General features: G+C 36.2%; 1 protein-coding gene across 1 annotated transcript in view; it reads left to right on the top strand.

Moving 5' to 3' along the window:
- LOC149541559 (Thioredoxin superfamily protein) overlaps positions 1 to 27,115 on the top strand; it is an 86,457-nt gene that overhangs the window by 44,697 nt on the left and 14,645 nt on the right. The window contains exon 4 of the mRNA XM_089796771.1: positions 12,586 to 12,672. Coding sequence (XP_089652897.1) covers positions 12,586 to 12,672 — 87 coding nt within the window. The remainder of the gene's footprint in view (positions 1 to 12,585; positions 12,673 to 27,115) is intronic.

The following is a 27,115-nucleotide window of genomic DNA, read 5'->3' as shown; positions in this document are numbered from 1 at the left end:
CAAGTGGTTCAAGGTTCAAGTTCGATAGAGCACCGAAATCCACGATAAAACACAACACTTAATGTTGGGTGTGTAATAGTAAAACGATGAACCAATGAACTTTGAACCAATAGGTTCAAGGCTCAAGTTCAAGGCTCTAACTCGATAAAGGCTGAACTTAAGAAAAGTTTCCCGACACTTAGAAAAGGCGACTTTGAACCTTTGAACTTTGAACTTTTGGTTCAAGTTCAAGGTTCAAATTTCTTATTCAAGACTTTTTTCAAATACTCAAGAAAAATAGTAGAACCAAGTACAAAATGTGGCTAACACTGTGTATGGCTCTTGCTTGCACTTTGCGTTTGTACCTTTTGGCCCGCGTTGCTCCTCGTCTCCTGATTACTTGTCCCCCGATTACTCCACTTTCTGTAATGTACTCCATTTGTGTTTCATACACCATTTGTGGGTCTGCTTCTGTTTTGGGCAATAATATTGAGGATGGAGGATGTCCTCCTTATAGGTACAACACTTTTTTATTTTTTATTTTTTATATTCCACTTAGTCCTTTGCCCTTTGATTTTAATTAAGTCTTCCTTTATTTCTTTTCCCTCACTTTCATCTTTTATATTTATGGAGTAAATAGAAATTTCCGTTCTTGTCTTTGTAAGGCTTTAGTTTAGGCCCATTGACGAAGCCTTTCAATGGTTTATTATCTAGAGTGGACAACTTGATTGCTCCATTTTCTCTCACCTCCATTACCTTGTATAGCCCCAACCATCTAACTTCAAACTTACCCGGTTTTATTTCATTCTTGCCATTATATTTGAGTACTAGTTGACCTTGTCTAAAGTTCATCTTCTTCAAGTGCTTATCATGCTAGAATTTGTGTCTCCCTAATGTGACCTCAGTCGCCCATTGAGGTAGTGTCATGATTTCATCCAACTTTATTAAAGCATTGAGTCTTTCCCTTAAACTCTCCACATCTCCTATTCTGTGTTCAACTACTAATCTTGAGCTTAGTACTACATATTCCATTAGCATGACAACTTCTTGTCTGTACATTAAATGAAAGGGGGTTTGCTCTGTGGTGGCCTTATAGGTAGTCATGTACACCCATAGGACTGCTGGAAGTCTTTCCTCCCAATCTCCTTTTTCAACTCCACAGGTTTTGTACAAAATTGTGACAAATATTTTATTTTTAGATTTTCTTTGACCATTTGCCCTAGGATAGTAGGCACTCGAAAAAGAATGAAAGATTTTGTACTCACTTGCCATTGTTCTGATTGTTTGGTTTACAAAGTGTACCCCTCTCTCACTTGTCAACTGTAGTGGTATGCTAAACCTTGTCACTATTTGCTCATAGAGAAATTTGGTTGTACTAAGAGGTGTATTGTCTGGGAGTGATCGTGCCTTTACCCATGTTGTTAGATATTCTCTTGACATGAAGAAAAGTCTTTCAAAAGCATATAACGTGTTGGCCTTCTTTGAAGCTTTTCAAAGTGGTAATGTATTGCAAAAGATCGACTTGGAAAGCTTGTTTGATCAAGATTAATTTTATGAGACCTAGGTTTATGTTCTTCATTAAATACTTATAAGTTTTTTAAAATGCAGATTTGTCAAATGAGCTAACAGTAAAACTAGGGGACTTGGGTTATTCTCTTTGTTAACTCCTTTTTATTGTAAATGGAGGGATTGAAGCTGGTGTCACTTTAGGCTTTAAGTATCAGATCAAACTTATAGGTATGCATTGGGAAATTAATAATCAACTAGCATTCAACATTAAGATGAAAAGAACTCTTTTAGAAATGGATAATATATTGGCCTTTTTTTGAAGATTTAAAGTGATAAAATAAAAGAGGCCAAAGAACTGCTTGGAAATCTTGACCTATCAAGATTAGTTTCTGGACACCCAGGTTCATTTCCTTTACATACTATCCTTTTAGTCATAAGCTATTATTCACTTATTGGCTTTTGTTATTTAATCAACCAATTCCTAAAATGCATATTTTCTGGAAGAGCTAGCCACTAAGTTACAGGACTTGGGTCATGTTCAACACTAACTCACTTTGATAAACTGAAAGGTTATATTTGTTTGTCAAGCTTAACCAAGTGATTCATGAAGGTTTGGATAACAAAATGAAAAATATTACTGATAAACAGGGAGACATGACCTTGCATTTAGCTGTAAGGGAAGGGTATCTAGATCTGTTGAGGATTTTGGTTAAGCTGGATAGGAAGAGTATCTAGATCTGGTGAAGATTTTGGTTAAGTTGGATGAAACTTCGTGTGATGCACAAGTAGAGGATAAATTCCACTAAAATCTGCCAAGTATCAGGTTTAACGAAGCTGTAGAGTTACTAATCACTCCCACTTCAAATGCCCTGCACTACATTGCGTAGCTTAACCTAGTCAAACTTATTGAATATATAATGGAGGGAAGAAACGCTTGTCACTCTGCTCTCTATGCCCTGAAGACAATGGTGCCACTATTCCAATTTCTTTTACAGAGCCTGGTGTAGAGTCATATATAGGGCAATTGGAGGAATGACCGTGTGCAACCAACCAAATGTATGCTTAAATATTTATATCATATTTTTTTCCCTTCAGCATTATATAACTCAGCTTACCTTAAGCGCCAGGCTTGTCAGAGCACATAGTTTAATACACAACATGAAGGGTAGTTAGGGTAATTTTGGGTTTCTCTAAGACCATAATTTATACATTTGTCTTTGCTTCTTTTTCTTCCCAGCTTGTGGCTCTTCTAAGACCGGAAGACTCTTCTCTATTCCTTACAAAGGAAATTTTCTTGACGCTTCCAAATCCCTAGTCAAAATACACAAACAAAAAAAATGATCTTCAAGCATTTAAATTTGAACAATGGATGGGCACAACCATTTTTTGCTTTGTTAAACAAATAAATGAATTAAGATTTATTTATAAATATCTTATTCTTATCAATGTTCAAAATGGACTGATGCAACAACCATAGGAAGACAGGTGTTGGTTCATCTAAAAATAAATATATATACAATGGCATGCTGCTACCAACGCTAGAGAAGAAAATGGGGCGAAGTTTGGAGAAAAAAGTATCAAGTAGAATGAAACTTGAATTGTAGTTAACCCCATGCTGTGTGACTTTCAGGAGATTTTTCCTATTTGGAATTCATTTATTCATTTGGTCAACAAGAGAAACTTTTAACGAAGGCACCAAAGCATGTGCTCGCTATTTTTTAATCTATTACTTCTTTTCCATACTTCTCAAAGTTTTTATGTTTTTAATCTTTCTTTTCTATCATAGTAATTGCCTTGTGTGAGGTATTCTTTATCACTGGATTGATGGCCACTTAGATGATACATGATGAGTTGAGTTTACACTAAATAAGGTAAGAGCTTTTGGACTCTATGTGGGACAATATTATTTTTCAATCCATTTCATGTGTTTTTCATCATTTTGTAAGGTAATCTCTCAGATGTATAGACAATAGTTGCTGACATTGATGGTAGAATGTTATAGCTATGTTAAAAAGTTACCTTTTCTGATGGAATTGAACTATGAGGAAAAACGATCTATTTTGATGGACTTGAACTATGTTGAAAAATGACCTATTCTGATAGAAGAATGATATCAATTCTATTTTTCTAGAGCATATATAAGAAGAGGTTTTTTTTTCAAATTTATATTTATTTTGACAAAACAATTCTATTTTATTCTATCAAGAATGTCACTTTAAACATATCTATTTTTATATGTAGTGTACCGAAGCCTTATCTTTGAGCTTCTATAATATTAGTTGTACTATAATTATTAATACTATTAGAAATTTACTCTCTTAAAATAGGATACTTCAGACTGTATAAAAATGATATATTTATAAGATTGTTGGAAGTTACTAACAAATTTATTTTAAACTGTCACAATTTACAACCTATAGCAAATGTTTGCAAACCAAAATGTGCTTTGGAAAATTTGAAAATATTACTTGCAAAATATATGTTTTCTATGTGCATATGTTTGCTAAGTACATCCAACTAAGGGATAAAGTTGAAAGCCAACATTGATTGCAACCATTTTGGTCCGGTTGGTTGAAAATCACAGGTTGAAGGGAAAAAGAAAGATGGATCCTCTACCTTAGAATGAGAAAAGAGATCAAAATTGAAAATCAAATGACAAAAAGTTTTGTTTTAGTCATCTCATTCTTCTCCGGCTTCACCAGAAGCACAAGATTGAGATGAAGAAAAAGAAATGGTCATCCTTTCACCTCCACAATGGCTAAAAGCCAAAGGATCTATCGCAGATGAGCCTTTCTTATCTACTTTGGACATTGATTTGGATTCTTTTTCTACAGCTTTTGTACCCATCATTCGCTTCTCAGAAGTGAACCTTTCAGTGGTACCTATTTCTTCTGCGACTCCTCCTACCCTCACAACAAAACAATGTGAGGATTTGGAAAATGTTTTTGAGACCTTATCTACTTTTCCTACTCCTATAGAAGGTCAAGTTTCCCAACTTAATACTTCAGTTGCTGGGTTCGAAATGTTTGTGATAGAGTCATCTTGGAAAGCACTTATGATACCAGCTGTGCAGACAGATGCATGCATCACGACAACATAAATACAATTAGGATAAATGTCTGCATAGCAACCATCCCAATCTCCACTGAGGAAGATCTCAATTAGCCAACAAGTTTTAATAGTGTTACTGTGAAGAAGAGGAAGATAAAACTCTCACGAGATAATCTTTTTCCTAATAAGAATAAATCAAAGCTTCCAGTACACAAAGCCAAGATTGTCTCATAGATTCTTCTTGATTCTGAGAAACTTAACTATACTGAGATCGCAGAACCCTTGGTAGACAAATGGCCTGAAGTGCTTCATCATTCAGATTACAAGTTCACAAAAATCGAACTTGGTAAACAGTTGTGGTTGGGATGTCAGAGGGATGCTGAGGATGCAGTTTCTACCTTGTCCCAACAAAATGTTGAACTCTGGGAAAGAAGGAATCAGCTCAAGCTGGAGAATACTCGCCTTCATGAGATTATTTGTCAGCACTCTTCATAATTCATTGTCACCACACCTCATTCTGAACTGGTGAACAAAAGAGCTGAAGCAACAAAGGGTTGGTTCAAGAAAATTGTCACAAAAGGAGTTCAAGCCATAAGGGATGCACACAAAGTCCTTGGATTCCTTAGAGGTATTGTATCCAAGCTCAAAGATACACACTTGTCCTTCAACCAAGAATTAAAAACCTTGGACGAAGATTTGAACATCTGGAACAAAATGCAAAAAACAGACTTGGATGTTTTGACCACATGAAATCATCGCATGCCTAAAAATATTTTATGAATATCAAGGGTTCATGGTCAACAATGTACTGGAATAGAAGGGCTAGTGACAGAGGCGCAAGAAGCCTGTAGAAGATTTAATGTTGTTGAAACTAACATAATAGATGACCTTGATCAGATGGGATGTAAAATGTTCACCAAGGATAATAACCTACTGTTAAAGGAAACCATAATCTCATAATTCACCAATAGAATCAACGTGGAATTTGAAGCGGCTGATTTTGTGGTTCATGTTATGAATAAATTTTTAACCTATAAATTTACAGCAAAGCACTTGTGGCAATTTATCGAAGAGAATTACTAGGCCATTAATAAATGCAATGCCACAGTTATCAAGGTGAATGCAGTCACACAAAACACAAGAACTCCCAATCCTGTAATCATCTGCGATTGCATCACCAAGTACAAGGCCTTAGCTGATAATCTACAAGATTGATGCAACAATTTCACCATTGTCTTCATTTTTCTTAGATGTGTTTTCAACTTTTTGCTTGTAAATTCATAATACATGCATGCAATTGATTTGTATGTAATCAAATTACACGTACCTTCAATCATGTAATTTTTGAAGTCTTCTTTCTTGTTTGAGTTAGTCAAGGTGGTTGAGTTTCTCCCCCCCTTTTCTCCCTTTTTCTCTTGTTCCTTTGCCTATATAATTGAGTGTCTTCTATTGTAAATATTGTTTTTTTATATGCAAGAAAACTCTGCAGAAGTTGTGCAAATATAACTGTGTTTGTTTGTGCAAGTTTTTAATGAGAAGTGAATAAAAGAAGCAATTTCTTTCAAAACTTTGTTTCAGAATGATTGTGGTAGTACAAATTGTAAGCTGTGTCTATAATTTGTGTTACTTTCTTGAATTTCACACTTGATTTTATTCAGAGCATTTATGGAATAGTTACTTTCATGTTAGGGAATTGAAATAACTTAGATTAAATTTGGAAATCATCATTTGTGGAAGTCTATGTGCTCCATTTGTGGTGGTGGGATTTCAATTAGAAATCATCTACTTTTGGAAGTCTTTGTGCCCCAATAGTAGAAACTCATATTTGGCGAATTGTGTAGGAGTTTGTGAGCTCCCTATTCAACCTTATAGCGTAGAAAATAGACATAGATCTAAGATGGTACGCTTAGAATCAGCTTGTCAGTTGATCTGAGTTCATCGTTATCTTGCCCATTACTTGATTTGTAAGTAATTTTATTCTTTCCTAAAAAAAGAGGAAAGAATATTGGTAACCCCCTTTTTAGTTTCTCTAAATTTCATTCTAACCTTGAGTTGATTGAAGTAATAGTGAGAATGAGGAGCCTTCTAGCTAGGAGAGACTGTCTCACATACTGTGGTTGGAACTCTTGTTTTCTCATAGAAGTCAACAAAAAACTGTCAGTTGCAAAATATTCACTTGACAAGTGGGGTAACCATTAGTCCTATTTACGGTTATGAAGTTGAAGATTCTACAAAGGGACATGTGAAAATGTTTGTTTCATTAGTAGATAACAACATTGAGTTCCAACAGTTTGAGGATTCCTGAGTTAGTGATATGGAAAATTATGACAACATGCTAACTACCTTTGATGGTAGTCTTACATCAATTGGGAGTAGTGTGGATATGGGTAATGTTGGGTCTAATTTTCAGGACAACAGTCCCTTATGTGAGTATGTTGATAATGTTGCGAATAGTGTGAGCGCAAAAGATTTAATTGATACCACTACTAGTCTAGACTTTCGTGGTGAGAGTGTTGTTTTTGAAGATTGTGAGGAGGATATGAGTATTGACAGTTTTGATTTTTATGGCAACACTTAATAGTGTTGGGTCAGTGTAGGGGACAACAATCTTCTCATGCGTAGAAGACGAGGGCATGGAGTCACTTGGTGATAACACCCATGATTTGAGTGTTGAGGAGTTACACAATGGAGATTCATGCCATAGTGATGTTGATCTACATGTTGACATTGAGTCATGTATGCAACAATAGGAGATAACAGAGGAGTCTCAATTAGACACTGTGGATATTAGTTTTATGAGCATCTCTAATGACTTGTATGAGGATGTTTCATGCTGCAACAGGTCTAGATTATCATGTCAAACATTGAGTGATCACTCAGAGTTGTCTTGGGATGATGATAGGTCCTAGGATCATGTTTTACAAGGACTTATACTTGAGGAGGAAGAAGAGATTTGTGAGGAGTTGGGCATAGAAACGACTTCCACTTTAGATGAGTTGTTTGTAGAGGTACACAATAGCAGTACCTCGTTGATGGACATGTGCAAGGTTATTAGCACACTTGATGTTAGTGATCATGTGGTGAGCAGTGAGGATACCATTTTTTATCACAATGGAGTTAGTGAATTAGAGAGCTTATGTAGGAGCTAGGGTTCTAGATAAGTGAAGGTGAGCGATAGTGATATTTTTTGAGTTCTTGAGCATTATGATGCTATCTGGCAGATGTTAGCTGTATTTGGTTGGGGCGCTTCTATGTCAAATGACCATTGTGGTAGTTACCTTTCTCTGGCAGAGATTCTATCACTTTGAGAGGTTGTCAGGATCTTGAAGCATAACTATTTATAATTCGTAATTGAGAGGGATTACTTTCTTTAGCGGGGTAGTGCTTGTTATGAGGCATTGTTAGGTAAAGAGGAGGTGTTTGAGCTCACCCATGAGCTTAAGGCAACTTTTGGGGTGTTGGAGAGCACCCGATTAGCTCTCCAAGAGTCACAGTTGCAATTGAGAGAGGCAGTTGTGGAGTTGGAGCATGTATAGTCTACACTAGCCCCAGATCTAGTTAAGCTACATATAGTGGTGGTTGTTGGTGAGTTGACTTTCACTAATAGGAATGATGGATGTGATGAGGATGTAGAGACATCCATCCTTGATATGAGTGTAGTAGCTTTAGATGAGATGAGTGCATCAGTAGAGGACTGCAAAGAGCTTTCTATTGTACAAGGTCCAGTAGTTAGTAGCACATTGGCAAATGATGTGAAACAGGTTATTGAGAGTCTTGATGTGACAATAATGGATTCTTCAGAGATTTTTGTGCCAATTCTTGTTACTACTCCCTCTTCTTCACAAGACTTGGGCAGTGTATCATCTAATTTGGAGACGAGCTCTCATGGGGATTTGTTTCCTTTTCTCGGAAGTAAATCTATTACTTCATCTCATACAATTGATAGCAATAGACACTTGGTACCATCATAGTTTCAAAGGGATTAGTTGTGGGTTGCAGGGGAATAGGTTGATGCTTCTTCATATAATTTCTATTGCACAAAGTCATTTATGAATATCTGCTTGAGAGTCCGAAATTCTAGGAGGGACTATTTAGAGCTTCTAAGGGTATTCTCATTCAGGGTTCTTGCAGAATTTAATTTTCGCTAGGAAAGATTGTAGAGACTTTGGCTACAATGCCTCCTTACAAGGATTTTGTGGTTGGGTTTGCTGAGAGGGTTGCTTGTGATCCCTTGTCCAACCAACTGTTTGGAGACAGAGATTGGAGCCATCTCTTGGTTCTTGATTTGATGATGATGAGCCTTTGACAAAGATCAGAGCTTTTTTTCACAACTATACAGTGAGGAGTGCTCATCATTTCTCTTTTGATCAATAGGTAGAGGAATTGGTTTCTCATAGGCATCAGTTGGCTCCAAGTTCATACCATCTTTAGGGGATGGATTTGCACCATCTGTAGTTGATGGGGTTAGTTTTTGCAAGTTAGCAAGAGGCTACTTGCAGAGTCAACATGTCTGTGACAGTTTTATAGAGGATGGATATCAGGGTTATTGTACAGATGCTTTTGGGAGTACTAGTTTCTATTGAATAGATAGACTTCATACTTGCAAAAGATTCGTTAGGTGTATAGGGAGTTTTAGTCTAGCAGATGATATTAGGTATCCATAGCTCCTTGTTATGGATGGATATGATTTTTGTCTCTATTAGGATCTAGGTGGAGATAGGATTAACATTGCAGATTGGGTAGGTTGCCACTGTTGGTATGCTGACTGAATGTTCATGATAGCTTTGTGGATATTATTATTGTCACAGGAGTTTGTAGGTCACACTGGGGGCATTATACATATTTATCCTTGGGATCCAGGTGGATCATTATGTTTCGTTGATTCTTGGGATTGCTTGAGGACAAGCAATCTTGGGTAGGGAGGATTGTAATGTCCCCTTTATAGCATGACCATGATAGTGTATGAATTTAGCCTATTACTAGATCTTGGAGATGGTTTGAGGCTCCCCCTCCCCCCGGACCATACCCTTCAGTTCGAGAAAACTTTTCTCTTGTGAGGTGCTCTTAGATTTCTCTTGTTTTGGCTTTTTGCTTTCTTGTTTTTGTTTTTTGTGCGGACACTGTTTGGTGCTCCCCTTGCTAGTTGTGGCCTTGTACACTCTTTAGTCCTTTAGACCCATTTGTGGTCTCTTGTTGGACATTAATAAAATAATCTTATCTTGTAATAATACTCTTTGCAGATTTTGACTTCTTCATTGTGCTTTGGAATGTGTTGGGAATTTATGAGTTCCTTTAAAGAACGTTTCAATGCTTTGTATTCTGTGCTAAAAGGCGGGGACATATTGCATGTGGAGCTTCTAGGCAGATTTTTCGTTGTGAAACATGTTTCCTTAATTCTTTGAAATTAGTGCACTGGGTGTATTTTGCATCAAATGGTGGGCAACTTTCTTTCCATCCTTCATTGTAGGCGTTTTGCAGTGGAGCTCTTTCATGGAACATTCCATGACTTTTCCATTTCCTCCCTGGGTCAATTAGGAGCATCCTATGGATTGCATCTTTGTGTTGGAAGCTTAATGACAAAATCTTATACCATATTTCTAACCATGTAGGATATGCATTCTAACACTCATGAAGCTCAGGGATGACACATTTTTATCTTGGGACAAAGCATGCTCTGTATTTTGGAGCTCATGAGGAACATGATTTTATACCTCAGATTAGCATAGAAGGATTTTAACTTTCAGACTATTCTCTAGGTAATTTATGTTTGTACTCTTTCTAGTATACAACCCTGCAACAGAATTCCATGCACAATGATCATGGGCACGAACCGGGTACGTTGAAGAATTTTCTTTATACTGTGGGTGCTGAGTTTAAACATTTCCTTGTAATTCATTCAAACTTTTTTGCCTTTTTTTGTCCAACATCAAATTACTTAGGTCAAATTCCTTCTACTCAACACCTACCAAATTTGCACATATTCTGGTTTGATTTCTACCTTTCTTACTTGGGGTGCACATTATGCACATTAATGGGGTTCTTTCAATCTTGACCCAAATCCATCATTTCTAAACCAAATTTTTATTATTTGATCTCTTTTTCAATTTGGGCATAACAAGACTTTGTAGGAGATTCAAGGATTTCCTTGGATATTATTTAAACTTCATTCATTCAAATTCACAACCTCGACTCGAGAAGACTGCCAATCCTAGAGGCCTAAAAAGCAAGCAATTACAAGGGAAAGAACCTTTAGAGGAACCAACACCAGAGCTACTAAGAGAGGAAACAAAAGTGGCCAAATAAACCAAAAAAGATGGGTCCCATCTTTGACGATCAATGTGTGATTAGGTCACATAGGTAGCTTGATCTAGAACGGAGGCTACTTTTGGTCATATATTCTAGACATCATGTGCAATCCACTCAATTTAATATTGCGAATTATGACTCCCAAATTGATTTGACACAAAGGTAAGAAGATTCAAATGTTTGCGACCAATCATTATATATCAGCTATATTTAGGATCTCCAAATTGGAATTTTTGAGGGTGATTTAGATTCTTAATGTTTTCTAATTGATATATGACTTGCATTATTTTATGCCATGTTAGGTTTGCCGAATCACAATTTGCTTCTCATACAATCTTCTTAAGATGACTTGTGAGTGTGAAAGAGGCCTTGAGTGCTACGGTCATAACACCTTGTTGAGTGTATAGAGGCAGTCAAATATAAAACAAGCCCAAAAAGTAAGAGCATAGATCCTTCATGATGAGTGGTGGGATTGTATGGAATCAGATTTGAGTCTTACTAAGTTGATCATGAGCATGATTAGGTATGGTAATACTAATCGTCCATGTCTAAGTTAAATTTATGATGGCATGGACTCCATGGTGGGGAAAATAAGGGCAATAATATAGGCAAAGAAATATGACCCAATGGAAACATTTTTCAAAATTGCATAACAAATTATTTTTGTCATTTGGAACAAGATGACCAGCCCCTTACATATCTTAGAATTTGCTTTAGCGCCAAGGTATTGTAGCAAAAAAATACCTACATTGCCAAAGAGGGTGGCACTGTATAGGAAAGAAGAATTTATTGCATATTTTGAGGCACATTTCACCTTCCTTAAGCTGGCTGGCTGGTCTTGTCCTTGGCCGGCCATATAAGCCTGGTGAGCGATGTGAGTATTCTAGATGAAGGTGCCTCGGGTTCTGCTGGTTATATTTTCTATTTGGGGTTGCATATGTCTGCTTGTTATCATGGTGTGTTTTAAGAGCAGATCGGATATCATTTTGGCTCCCGATTGCCGGTTCTGAGTGCAAGGTTAGTCTTATATTCTCTAGATTTAATGGGTATGTTGAAAATGGCAATGCAATATATTTTGAAGATCTGGGTAGTTCTTATTTTGATGTTGTAATGTAAATCAGTTGTGAAAATGTTGCCGGGTGTGGGTGTCTCTGAATATTGTTATTTGAGGAATAAATTTGTTTTAGTTATTTGCTGCAACTAAGTTTTTGGTAATACCTATCTCTCGATCTTTCTTTACTCCAAAACAAACTCAAAACAGAAAGCAAACAAAAAACAAAATAAGGGTGTATATCACATTGTGTAATGCTGATGGGGTTAGGCATTTTGAAGTGAGTTTAAAGTACCTTCTCATTGTTAGGAAGGCATTTTGATAGTATACACAATTTCCTCTAGTCAACAATTGTATTATACAGAAGTTTGAAAAGATATGTGTGATTATTAGTGTGTCCTTTATGTGACTGTGATCTGAAGTTTCTCCCGTGTTTCCCAATTTCTTTAGGTGCTTTGGTACATGCTACCTTCTCAGAGAGTATTATCAAATTTCAAGTTTAGATTATATTGAAATAAAAATTTATGTTGAAAGTATGCAAACAGCATATTATTATTTTTGCTTTTATATTTTACCCTAGTAATCTCTACAAAGATAAATTTGTGTGTAATTGTATTTTCTAATCATGGAATAGTTGTTAACTATTAACATTTTTCATTTATGAGCATTGATTGCTTGTGCCATGACAGGTTGAATGCCCAAAGTATCCAGGATTTTGTATAGCTCGTCAAAGAAAGGATTATCCCTTTATAGAGATGTTTCACAGCCCAATGCAGGTATGCAAATAATTCCTGAGACTTGTTAAGTCTTTCCTTTTTCCCATTGTGCTTTACCTAACTATCGCAAGTATGTTTTTCTTTGGATTGATAATTATGCATACAAAACTAGTTTTAAGCCGACAAATTGTTTATATTTGAATGCTTGACCGATTGTTAGTTGATAATATGGATAACTAATGATATTATTTTCTAATAATAGATTAGTAATACTGGAATATAATAAAAATGATGTATTCGATATGGAAGAATTATTGTATTAATTTAAATCTACCATTTGCTCCACGGGGACATATTGTGTCTTTTTGCACTTGCATTCATCCTTGGACAGTAGGGGGACAGGAACATGCCATCTCCAAAGGCGTCCTTTTTTGCAAAAAAGATACTGTCCTCGAAATGTGTTTTCAAGCCTGGAGGAAACTTGGGGATAACAATCCCCTTGTCTACCCTAGAGATGGATTTGTGTCCCTAAAGGCCCAAAAGAAACATCCAAACATAAAAAACTAGTTTTTTAATGTTTTTGGTTGACCACATGTGCATTGAAAAAGTCAAAATCATATGAAACCCTATTTGAGCCATAAAAAGAGTAAAAAAGGTAAACACTTAAATCATTTTACAAATTTACCCTACTTGCCAAGAAGAACTTAAGAGCAGCGACAACTAGTGAAGAAATTTTTCATTTTAGATTTGCAAGAGGAGGTTTTGCCATCAAACCTTCTTCACTCCAGGTATGTTTCTCATTTTCTATTTGTTTTTTTAAAGCATTTTGGCCATTTGTTTTCCGTTTTTTTATTTGTATTGCAACACATAGGGAGGTGTAAGAAATGATAAGATTGAGCAAGGAACGAGAAACAATCCAAGTAAGTTAAGTGTGAAACAATGTTACCATAAGATAAGCAAAATCCAAGAGCATGCACCAAGATGGTTCAACAATGGAGACAAGGATTTATAAGGGGAAAGCAAAGAAAACCCCTTGTGAGTATTATGAATGAAGGCAAATGCCTAGAGAAGAGAGAAAGAGAGCGTTGGAGCAAAAATAGCTCAATACAATAACATCAAGTGCTAAGAGTGAAGAAGAAAGAAGGAGGAGCATCTCTTATATAGAGATGAGAAAGGAGTTGCATTTGTAACTCCCATTTCTATGAATGCCACATTCATAATAGGTGTGTGCAAAGTGTCACAATCCTCTTAAGGAGGATAAACTAAATAAATGAATAAAAAAGAGTTGTCCTTACATGTGGAATAAAGGACAAACAATGACATGTCCTCCACATGTACATGTGTACCATAGGACAAACTACATTTAGAGATTCTTGGAATATCCCAATTAATACATCCAAGGAAAGATTAACCTTTCTAACACCCCCCCTTAATCTTTACTTGGGGAGTTTACATCAATGGGTTGTAAACCCAAATTTTTACAATGGAACTGAAATCTCTCTTTAGAAAGTGGTTTGGTTAAACTATCAGCCACTTGATCTTCTCCTTTACAATAAAGAAGAGTAATTTGCTTGTCTTCAACTTGTTCTTGAATGAAGTGATGTTGAAGTGAAATATGTTTGGTTCGTGCATGAAAAACTGGATTTTTTGCCAAGGCAATAGCACTTTGATTGTCACAATGTATAGGGGTAGGTGATTGTTGAGGTAGACCCAAATCTTCAAGAAGTCTTCTAATCCATAAAGCTTCCTTAGCTGCATTGGTACAACCTTTGTATTCAACTTCAGTTGAGCAAAGAGAAATAGAGTGTTCTTTGAGCAAAGGGAAAGGAGTATTCATATCAGCCAGTAATTTAGTTCCTAGTTCACATGGAATTGAAACATGGTTAGAGTCATTCATCTTAAATTTTTCTAAAAGATCATAAGCATACTTGCTTTGAGAAAGAAAGATACCCTTAGGAGTTTGGCAAATTTGCATACCTAAGAAGTAATGTAAGATACCTAAATCAGTCATCTGAAATTTCTGTTTAAGTTGGAACTTGATATCAGAAATCAAAGCGTCTGAACTAGAAGTGAGAATTAGATCATCTACATAAACAATAACAATGATAATATCATCGTTAGTATGTTTAATATACAAATTAGGATCATTCTTACTTCTAGCAAAACCTTGAGAAATAAAGAAAGAATTAATTTTAGAATACCATTCTCTAGGTGATTGTTTAAGACCATAAATAGATTTGTTCAATTTGCAAACCAGAGTTTCACTACCTTTCTTAACAAATCCAGGAGGTTGAGCCATATAGATTTCTTCATGTAAATCACCATTTAAGAAGGCACTTTTAACATCCATTTGATGAATGGGCCAGTTCATTTTAGATGCTAAAGCAAGAACTAATTTGATAGTAGGCATTTTAGCAACAGGAGCAAAAGTTTCATTATAGTCTAATCCTTCAATTTGTGAAAAACCTCTAGCAACTAGTCTAGCCTTAAATTTACTAATTTCATTATTAGTATTCAATTTTGTTTTGTATAACCATTTACATGAAACTATATTCTTGCCATGAGGTAACTTGACTAAATCCCAAGTTTGATTAGCGATTAAAGAATCATATTCCTCTTGCATGGCTTTCTGCCAATGAGGTTGAGAGTTAGCTTGATCAAAAGACTTAGGATCGTTAGAATTCATAATAGTAGTCATCAAAGCATAATTACAATAATTAATCCTTCTATGTTTAATTCCACCAAATCGAGAAATGTAGTCGTCACCTTCATTGATTAAGTTTTGAGCCCATTTAGGTTTACGTTTAGTTGCAATAGAATTATCACTAGAGGAAGAATCATTAGTAATAAAAGCATCATTAGTAGCTACTTGAATATCATGACTTGTAGGAGCAGAAATAATAGGTGGAACTTGAGTTGAAGGGTTAAGAGGAGGAGTAGGGTTAAGAGGAGGTTGGTCCTCCACCAGCACAATTTTAGTGCCACTGAATTCTGCATCATGTGTAGTAGAACAGTCATGGACTCCATTTTCTGCAATACAAACATCTCTAGCAACTTGAACTTTGTTAGTAGTGGAATCATAAACACGATAACCTTTAGTATTTTCATCATACCCAACAAACATATAAGGAGATGACTTAGCATCTAATTTATGCCTTTTCTGTTTAGGAGTATGAACATAAGCAATAGATCCAAAAATCTGCAAATGATGTAAATTAGGTTTCCTACCAGACCAAGCCTCTTCTGGAGTAATAACCTTGAGAGCTTTGGTAGGAGTCTTATTAAGAATATAAGTTGCTCAAAACATGGCTTCAGCCCAAAATTTATAATGCAGATTCTTAGCATGCAACATGCTTCTAGCCATTTCAACAATGGTCCGATGCTTTCTTTCCGCCACACCATTTTGTTGTGGTGTATAAGGAATAGTAAGCTCGTGTTTAATTCCACATGATTTCAAATAAGAATGAAAAGCATTATTCACATATTTCTTTCCATTATCAGTTCTAAGAATTTTAAGTTTAAAATCAGATTGCCTCTCAACATATAACTGAAATTCAATGAATATATCAAGAACTTGATCCTTGCTATGCAAAAAATAGATCCAAGTTCGCCTAGAAAAATCATCAACAAAGGTAAGTGCATACCGAGAACCTTGGATGGAGTTATTCTCCATGGGGCCCAATAGGTCACTATGGACAAGATGCAACTTATGAGTTGCTCGCCATGATTTTCCAGTTGGAAATGGCTCCCTATGCATCTTACCACTCATACAACCTGTACAGGCAATCTTAGAAGGAATAATGTGAGGCAAGCCATCAACCATATTGTGCTTTTGCATGAAAGTAATATAATCTGAATTTAAATGGCCAAGTCTTTCATGCCATATATTGAAGTCAATAGAAGTATGTAACGAATATCGTGAACTAGCAAATTCATGGAATTTAAACAAATTGTCATTATCCATTTTAGCATGAGCAATCACTTTTTGAGTTTGAGGATCTATCACATAACATGTATCTTTGTAGAATTCAACTTTATAGTCCTGACATAACTGTGAAACAGAAAGCAAATTAGTTTTCAAATCAGGTACATATAATACATCATGCAATTTACCATTAGGAATAGTTACATCACCTAAACCTTCAACTTTACAAGTCTGATTATTAGCTAACTGAATAGGAATGTTAGCAATATCAGGTTGTAGAGAATCAAAAATTTCTTTATGAGAAGTTACATGTTGTGATGCACCACTGTCAACAATCCATTCTAAAGATCTACAAAGATTAAAGCTACAAGTAAAAGCATGACGAGAATTAGAACTAGTAGAGTTACCTTTTTTATGATTTGATTTTTGATTATTGTTACTATTGTTCATAGGTTTTTTATCATTTTGCTTTTTAAAACAGTTATTGACAATATGACCATCTTTGCCACAATAAGAACAATGAGGTTTGGAATTGGAATGATTCCTTTGATTATTAGTATTGCGATTGTTATTATGATGATTGTTATTATTGTTATATTTCGCATGAAATTTATTGTTGGAATTATTTGAATTAGTATTATATTGTTTGTTGTTATTATTATTATTATTGGAACGAAAATTATTATTTGAATTTCTAGACACAAATGCATGTTCAGTTGATTTAAGGGTACCAAACTGAATTAGCTTAGCTTCTTCCTGTCTTAATAAAGTTTGAAAAATAACATAAGTTAACTAAGAAGTTAAAGTAGGAATAGCAAACTGTGCATGAATATTAGTTATAAACTGTTGAAACTGTCTAGGAAGACACTTTTTAAGAATAAGATGAATTAAACGAATGTCCTCTAATTGAACACCTAAGGCAATAATTTGGCTTTTAAGAGAGTCAAATTTTAACAGAAATTCATCCATACTCTTAAAATCTGCATACCTAAGATCTTCAAGTTGATCCTGCAACTGTATTTTGCGGTATTCATCTCCACTGTCATACTTGGTTTGCAAGATGGACCATGCATAATGAGCTTTTGAACAGTGAGCAATTAACACATATAAATCTGGAATAATGGAAATACCAATTAAACTTAAAGCTTCTTCATTTTTAGATTTCCAAGTATCTTTTTCGTCTTGGGTAGCCGCTGAACCAGGTTCAAGAGAAGGATCAGTCGCTATTTCGAAGAGGTGTTTAAAACGAAAAATGAATGAGATATGAGTTTTCCAAGAATGATAATTAGAATAACTAAGTTTTATTTCTGGAATTAAGGTTGACATTTTTATGAACAAAAATGCCCCCCCTAATAGAAATATGACTTATACGTTAACTTGAATAAAAAAAAATGTGATGATGAAATTGAACAAAAAATAATAATAATTCTGCAACAAAACGGTAGTACAAGGATAAACTTGAAACAGAATCCTGCAGAAGCGTTATTAGGAGGATAATAGCCTAAAAAAGACAACGAATCTAATTTTCTATATTTAGGATGCCTATATTAATGATACCTAATGATATGCCAAATAAAAAAAATGATTGAAGGCAACACAATTGCATGCAAGAGGGAAACGAAATTCAAACGCTTCTAATGATAAAAATAGCACCCAAAACATTTAAGATGCAACACTTGGAACAAAGTTAAAAACGAATCTTCAGAAAAAATAATAATGAAAGTGACACGTATCAAAAAGCGTCACATGCATCAACTCAGGATTTCAATGAAGATTCAGGCCACAGACCTGACCTCGAGGGTTTCAATCAAGGCGGAAAACCCTACCCCGAGGGTTTCAATCAAGATTTAGGCGGAAAACCCTACCCCGAACAATCACTTAGATGGATCTCAATGCTATTAAATTGAACAATTTAAATGCTGAGATGAAACGATTAAATACAAATGTTTTGAGACTACTATATACGGCCTCTGTGTGGCATACTGAATCAAAAATGCACTGCCGAATGCGCGTCCCCAGCAAAAATCAACATCAAATTCAGATCTATATGAAGCTTTTGGCCAAACGTGATGATGATTGGACCAGCACTAAGTGCATGGGTGCATTATTAGGAGGAAGCTGCAAGCGCAATGGGAACAGACCCGCAAGCATAACAGGTCAAAGGTCGCATTATCCAAATCCTAAACTGTCCGATAAATTATTGAAGTAGAGCGATGGATGCTTGTAAGGAAGAAATAAGTTGAACTAGATGTGTTTCTAACAGACAATTCTCTCGAGTCACCAATGCTCGCATTTAAAGGCACCAGCAAGCTAAGGCTGGCAATGACCATAAGCAACACCAGTGGAGTCGAATCCCCTACAGTGTCTATGGTCAGAAATGTCTGGTTATCTACCAGAAATGGCTGGGCGTTCTTGAAAAAAAACTCATGCAATAATATTGAATTAGGGTTTCTAATTAGAGTTCTTTTAAAAAACTAAAAGAATGAGATTTTTTTTAGAAACGACAATCGATCAAGGACAGATACTAAAAAAAACTGAATGAAGGTAAGAATTTAAAATCTCATAGATTTTCTTAAAAGAGATAAATTTTTAGAATAAATTTTTAAATTTTAAAGGAGATATATTGTAAATTTCAAAAGAGATAATGATTAAAATATAAGTTAAATTTTAAAAGAACTATAAAGAGGTTTAATGAACCTTTTGTATGAAGGATTAAAAAGTAACACTTAGGGTATTTAAGAATCCCCTACAAGAATAATATTAGAGAAATAATTTTAAAAAAAAAAGGAAATGCACAACTTTATAATAAATAAGTAATATGAAGTAATATTTCTTGTTTTGGCGGCTCGCCTTCCAAAACAAGAAAAAAAAATTTGAAATTTTTATAGGAAAACCCTTTGGTGGCAAGCCTTCCAAAGAGGGTTAGTAAGCAATGATAAAAAAATGATACACTAAAAACCTGCACACAAAAGATGTTAGAATGAGCAGAAAATTGCAACACAAACTTCTTCTTTCAATGACGTCTCCAAATAAGGTGTGCTCCAATGAATGACAACTTTCAACACAAAACTTAAAACAAGGATTAGATAACCTGCTCTGATACCATGTAAGAAATGATAAGATTGAGCAAGGAACGAGAAACAATCCAAGTAAGTTAAGTGTGAAACAATGTTACCATAAGATAAGCAAAATCCAAGAGCATGCACCAAGATGGGTCAACAATGGAGACAAGGATTTATAAGGGGAAAGCAAAGAAAACCCCTTGTGAGTATTATGAATGAAGGCAAATGCCTAGAGAAGAGAGAGAGAGTGATGGAGCAAAAATAGCTCAATACAATAACATCAAGTGCTAAGAGTGAAGAAGAAAGAAGGAGGAGCATCTCTTATATAGAGATGAGAAAGGAGTTGCATTTGTAACTCCCATTTCTATGAATGCCACATTCATAATAGGTGTGTGCAAAGTGTCACAATCCTCTTAAGGAGGATAAACTAAATAAAGGAATAAAAAAAAGTTGTCCTTACATGTGGAATAAAGGACAAACAATGACATGTCCTCCACATGTACATGTGTACCATAGGACAAACTACATTTAGAGATCCTTGGAATATCCCAATTGATACATCCAAGGAAAGATTAACCTTTCTAACAGGAGGGCATGTTGAGTTTTTAAAAAACAAACAAACGTGTAACACTATATCAGATTGCATAATCTTGATCAATAGTGAGAGTGAAGGAAGTAGTAATGCAAGAAACTCAAACATCTCAAAGCAAAAGACCTAGTACTAGGACAACCATAGGGGGTCTTCAACTGATGTGGATGTAGCAGAAATAACAACCTTTAACCCATTTGAATGCCCTTCCCAAGCCCTAAAAAAAATTGCATAAGGGCCATTCAATCTCAAGAAGTCTCTTCTACGATTTGCCACAACAACAGACAAAACATTCTAAAGGTAGTAGGGAATGAGAGAGCCATTCGAGCGACAAACATTATTGTGTGAGTGTAGAAAGGTTATTAACACAAGTTACACAGAGCAATGTAAGATAGATTCAATAGTATCAATAGAACATTCATTATTCGTACCAGAATACCAAAACGGTGAGGAAATTTTATTACTTTTATTGATTACCAAAAACACGAGTACAACATCCAAATTCCAAAGTTCTTATATAATGGTCAGTCGGTTGGGAAAACCAACGGACGCATCCCCTCACTTCCTAACCGCCCAACCCACAAGGCTTAACTAGTTCTAGTTACAACATTACTCTATTATATATTTTATATTTCCATGCTTCACTTACATATCTTTTCATTATAAGTTCATTGCTTATACTGCCTCACACTGCTTCTTTAACTCTGATTAAATATATATCAGATTTAGATATTTGAATATAAATCTCTACTATTTCTTCTCTGCTCCTTCACAAGCTTAGCTCACATTCATCTTTTGTAAATAAATAACTCTTTATTTATATCTTTTGATATCATCTAAAAGATGTGTCTATTTACCAAGAGACTTCATAACATTTAATTAATTTCTTTTATAATATTATCGTTAATCTTCAATCACACCTTTTCAGTTAGAAAGTATACTACTTTAGATTATGGTGAAATCTTTTTTGAACGATATTGGTTAATTGTGTTTGAACATTGATGTAGACCTTCGAGCCTGTGTATATTGATGGTATAGATTGTTCTTGATCATAATACTTTTCTCTGCTCAATGCATATACATCCTGTCTACCTTGTTTGCTTACTTGGTCCTCATGCATGTCTTCTATTTAGAATTACTTCTGATTGGAAACTCTAATCACTTGTGGCTACCATCAATTCTTTTCAAAGAATGATTTTGTCTTTTATTATAATCTTGATTTGTTTGCATCCATCATATCCAACTTCTGTGCATGATATACACGATTTGACTTCCCAAAACCGACGGCGACATAGTTGTTTGACTCATAGGAAAGATTGCTTGTTGAGGATATCATTCTTAAGCATGACGGCGTTGCATCTTTTGTACTTCTGAAATAATGTCACTTTCATCAATTTCATACTCCTTGTATTTTAACCTCAAATGCAATGGCACCTTTGTACAGGATCAGACATGTCTTCATACGATATCATGCCCAAACATGTTAGCATTTGAACTTCACTTCCAGACTTAACATTTTTCTTGATGGGGTCATTTCTTTGTGCAAACATTATTTCTAACTTCATGGTATTGCTGTATGTATTAGTTTAATCGCTGACTACAGAGTGTTTGTTGGTTGTTGTTTTACTCCAATGTTTGGCTTTAACAAATAAATCTCTGACTTATAGAAGATTATCAAACTTCCTCAATTCATTGGGCTTTATTTATCTTTCTCAAACGATGACCATTTGCCAAGTTTCACAAAATCTCTTTGTCCCTATGCATCTGGATATCACCATTCTTGTCTTCTATTGGTTCATCCTTTTCATTACTCATTGTTGCCTCAACACTAAGGATGCCTTTGATTTTCTTTTTCAACATGATAAGGATAGTCATTTATATTCAAACGCTTGTCTTCCTTTACTAATCGTTGTCTAACTTGATGATGCTTTAATTTCTATCGCAACTTCTACAAATCAACAGCCTTGTCATCTATGGCTGACGTGGTCTTGTTTATTATGAATAATTCAATCAATCTTAAGTCACTGTATACTTATCGTCTTGGTCTTCCATTGAACTCCATAAGTTATCTTTGTCAGCGTTTGTTCATCAGGCTGCTCCGGTGCCGTTTATTCTGTTATTATAAGTTTCTTTAGACACCTATAATACTGTTAGCATAAAATCTTGATGTGTATTCCATGCATATCATTTAGACAATTGATCATTGGATATAGATGGCTGAGTATGGGCTATCAATAAACTTGTGATCTTCGGCCCCACTTCACTTTAATATTTATGCTGTTGTCTAAGCATGTTTTCTTCACACTGTAAGTTCTGAATGGCTATTGTAGTTCTGATGAAAGATCATCAAACTGTAAGTGATCTTCATATCCTTCCATTTATGTTTGTCTATGTTTAGTATTGCAGTCTGATTCTGTTCCTGTGCTCTTTGTTCGGCTAATCGCTGTCCTTGTGCCAAGGTGTCTAATAACTGTAAAAATCTTTCCTCTCGCTGATCTGGACCGGCATTCCCGCCTCTATCCATATTGTAGTCGTAGTCTTGATCAAAGAATACCTCCCCTGTGTCTGTATGACTGGATTCTATGTCCACCTGTACAGATGAGCTAGACTGTTCGCTCTACAGGTCTGAAATCCTATCTTGTCTTGCTTTGGTATTGCGGAAATTATAAAGCCTCTGTCGCATGCTCAAACATAAATGTTCTGATTTTAGTGTTTTGACATTTCGTCAAACACTTTCCCTTCTATCCAGCTGTTCCAAATTCCCTATAAGACCTCCACAGGATGGCAGGACTTATAGCTCTGATACCACTGTAATGACCCTTAACTATTAAGGCCACTAAAACCCCCAAACTGGACTGAGACAATTTATCAAACACTTGGCATGTAACTGAATAGAGCTGCGAATAAGGCTAATTGTTGTGCAACGAAACCACAAAGTACAATGCCAATGAACAATAACAGTACCAATAACAATATTCAGATTATGGCAAATTTCAGCTTGCTATTACTGATATTTATGGAATGTGGTGCAAATGCATATGATTATAGATGGAAGACCATATGTAACCCTCATAAATGCAGTCCTAATCTGATTACAACAAAGGACTGATCTGAACACACAAATTGACTGAATTAAATAGCAGATATTAATGAACTGTCTAACTATGCAATTTTGATTGTAATCTACCAAACCCTTGACAAGACAATACAATGCTATGATATCACTGTTCAAATTGGAATATATATGACTGGAATATATATATGACTGTTACAGCAGTGAATACAATGCAACTTTTACATTTTTTTTGCCATCAACTATCAACTCAATTGCAATGTAAAAGAACCTGGATCGCTGCCTTAATTTGCTGATGACGGCTGATGAAGTCGACACCCCAAATCTGCCCAAACCTCCCTCCAACTGTGACAAATCTGCAACCCTGTGTTGGCCGTACCAGGTAGCTGGGAGACTGCGATTTCAATATCTGATTTTTTTGTATTTTTACTGCTGACAAAAATGCCCTAATTGGGGTCGCCTAGGGTCATATTGTGCCCTCCCAAAAGCATAGAATAGTTTCCCAATAGGTTGAGGAGATATGAGCAAATATTTGATTCCAAACCCTGGAGTTGCAATTCTGAAAATGTGCCAATTATGTCTTCAAACCCTTACCAAAATGATCCACCAATGCTATGATGAATTCAAGCCCTTATTCCAACCACGGACAAACCCTACAACAGATTCTCGATGAAGTACCAATGAGATGGCTGAATACCAACTCCAATTATGCAACCCTTCAGTAGATATTTTGCTACCTCAGTTATGCCAATCTAGGGGAGTGATTCGTTCCCAAAGATCGAATAATATTTGTAGACCCAAGAGACTACAAATTTGCTCCACAATGGAAGAAGTAAAAGAAATCTCAAATCCAAGCCTGTCCAAAATGAGAGGCCCAACCCTCTATTTATTCACTTTTCTAAGAAGTTGCTAGAACTTCTAGAAACATCCTTTATAAAATCTCATTATAATGCACTTTTTCTAGAACTTCTAGAAACATCCTTTATAAAATCTCATTATAATGCACTTTTTATAATAGAGTAATTTTATAAAATAAAAAGTGCAACTCAACTTAAAATTATAACATGTAGGCCCCAATAACACATAATAATAAAATATAACCTCTTAACACTTCTTCAAGAGCAAGATATGACCATCTGATCCGCAGAATTGACTCTCTCTCCACACCATTTGCCTACGAGAGTCTGGAATAGGCAAAATCCATGATCAATGTCATGTCGAACTAAAGAGGGGACATTACAGAGGGGGTCACTTTGTCAACCACGTGATCAGATTATTAACAACGGAATTCAAGATTTTTCATTCCTTGTCAAGCCCTACTACCCATGAGCCAATGACCAGGCAGAGGCCACAAATAAAATTTTGATGGCCATCATATACTAATCGTGTGGCGTCGAACAAGCAGACTGGGAGGAAAAGTTGCCTTCAATGTTGTGGGTCTACCTTACCACATTCAAAGTCACAAAGGGACAGACGCCGTTCTAGTTGATGCTTGGCCAAGAAGCCATGGTACTAGCCGAATTTACAATCCCAAGCCTGCGAATTGCAATTGACAATAGACTCGAAGATATGGAGAGTTTTCGTGAATGCCTATATCAATTGAATAAACTGGATGAACGCTGATTAACAGTGCAATGGGCGACAGAAGTGGGGCAAACACGTTGAAAGGTGTGGCATGACAAACACTTGAAAAGAACAAGGTTCTAGCCAAGCCAACTCGTGCTTCGGTACAATGACTGCAATGAGATAAAACCAATGAAATTCAAGGTTAAATAGCTTGGACCATATAAAGTGAGAGAAGTCGACGACAATGGATCCATAAAACTATGGACCTTAGATGAGTGGGAAATTCTTGACGCTATCAATGGATCAAAGTTAAAAATTTATCATGAACGACAGAGAGGTGAAGTAAGAAATCATCCCAAATTAGACTTAGGTGATTAAAGAAAAATTAAATAAATAAATAAGAATTAGAAAAACAAAAAAAAACAGATTAAGTGTCTTGCGGACACTTGCATGTGGCCATGGACACCAGGTGTCCCGTGGACATGTGGCCATGGACACCAGGTGTTCCGTGGAGATGTGGCTGTGGACACTAAGTGTCCCGCAGAGGGAGGTGCAAAATTCTGCAGGACAACTAAAAATCCATGCCACCATGGATGCAAAGTGTAAGCCACAGACTTGACCTAAATACATGCCGTGGGAGGGTTGCAGTGACACAAAGTATGCATGACAGTTGCTGAGGATAATCCATGGAAAGAAGTAAAGCTGCGGGTGGGACAAAGAGTCTATCAGAAAAGGAAGTTATAAGAGTATTTGCTGAAGGAGAAAAGAAAGAAGCTACCTTCTGGGGGAAAGGAACCATATTTCAAAGCATAACGTCTGCAGGAAGAGAAGAATATCCGTAGAGAAGTAGAAGATAACAAAGGCATTCAACGTGGGAACCATTGCTGCTAGAGAAGCACTGCTGCAGAAGAGAAAAAGAGAGAGCAAACCCTAACCGTTTCTTTTGGTTACCTTAAAGGACAAAACAAGAGACCATTATTATGGAGTCCGCAGGGAAAAGAAAGTAGTGGAAAAATCAATTGAAGGCAAATGTGGAAAAGAATGTGAGAGTGTTGTCTTTCGTAGTCTGAGTTGCAGGGCCGACAACATCCAACAGTAAGAAGCAGAAAGTGAAGGCCGGCCTGTTACACCTCACAGTTCAGTTTGAAGGGATGAATGGTAGTGAGTGCCGGAAATGGTGGAAAGAGACTGCAGATATAGGTTTAATCAAACAAATTTTGATACAAGTGCAAGTACATTGGGCAATACAACTTCCGGTATTTTCCATTTGGCTGTTTGAATCGATCTTAAGAACTATGATAGAAATGTACAACAAGAACAGCAAAACAAGTGCATTTTTCTACAAGAAGCACCGTATGACAGTCTCTTTCAAATTGCAAAATTTCAGTAGGGTTTTTGGCATTCTTGGCCAAGGAGGTTGCAAAGTGGAGACCAAGAATCACAAGTTGCCATAAGAACGTAAGGAATATTGGGTGAAATTGGTGGGCTGTGATCTCACACCAGAGGAAATGGAGTCGGTGGTGAAAGGTGCCAAGAGCCGAGGACTATGGAGAGATTTCATTCGAGAGAGCCATTGGAGATGTATTATGATGTAATTAAAAGCAGGTTGACGGGGGTAAGTAGGGCCTCAGATATCGCCTTGCCTTAGATTACATTCATAAACGACATCATGAATGGTATTGTGTATGATTGGGCCACAGTCCCTGCCGACAGGATGGAGGAGTTTATGACATTACAATAATGAACATTTTTCATGCCACATCTTACCATCGGCTTGTTTCTAGAAGTAAAACTTCATCAAATTCCAGTCGACGACATTGAAGTTCCACTAAGGGAGAAGTTAGTGCCAAGAGAACCCCCAGTATTCTACTAGAGACATTTAGATACGAGTGGAACCACGGCCGATCAAAAGAAAGTATTGCAGGGATTGGAGGCATACAGGGACACGGACAACAAAAGGGAGGAAACCACAGAGAGAAGTGGTGCTGATTCCGAGGAAGGGAGTACCTTGGCAGAAGTTGGCAGCGACGCGGTGGTCAGAGGGTCCGCATTTTTCACCCCTTCCCAGTTGCTAACTTCGACACAGTTGATAGCCACTACCTCGCTTATTCCTCCGTTTGGCTAGAGACATGCGCCAGTTATCATGATTCCACTGATGGCCACGACAGATGTTATGACTCCATTGACGGCCACGACAGATGTTATGACTCCACAGACAACCACGACTGATGTTGTGACTCCAAAGAATCTTTCACCAGATCCACTTGCACCAGCAGCAAAGATAGTAG

This window comes from Cupressus sempervirens, chromosome 8 (genome assembly GCF_028749045.1).
Source record: "Cupressus sempervirens isolate cs-2001-9-10 chromosome 8, ASM2874904v1, whole genome shotgun sequence".
Classification (NCBI taxonomy): Eukaryota; Viridiplantae; Streptophyta; class Pinopsida; order Cupressales; family Cupressaceae; genus Cupressus; species Cupressus sempervirens.
This window is presented reverse-complemented; position numbering and strand designations above follow the sequence as displayed.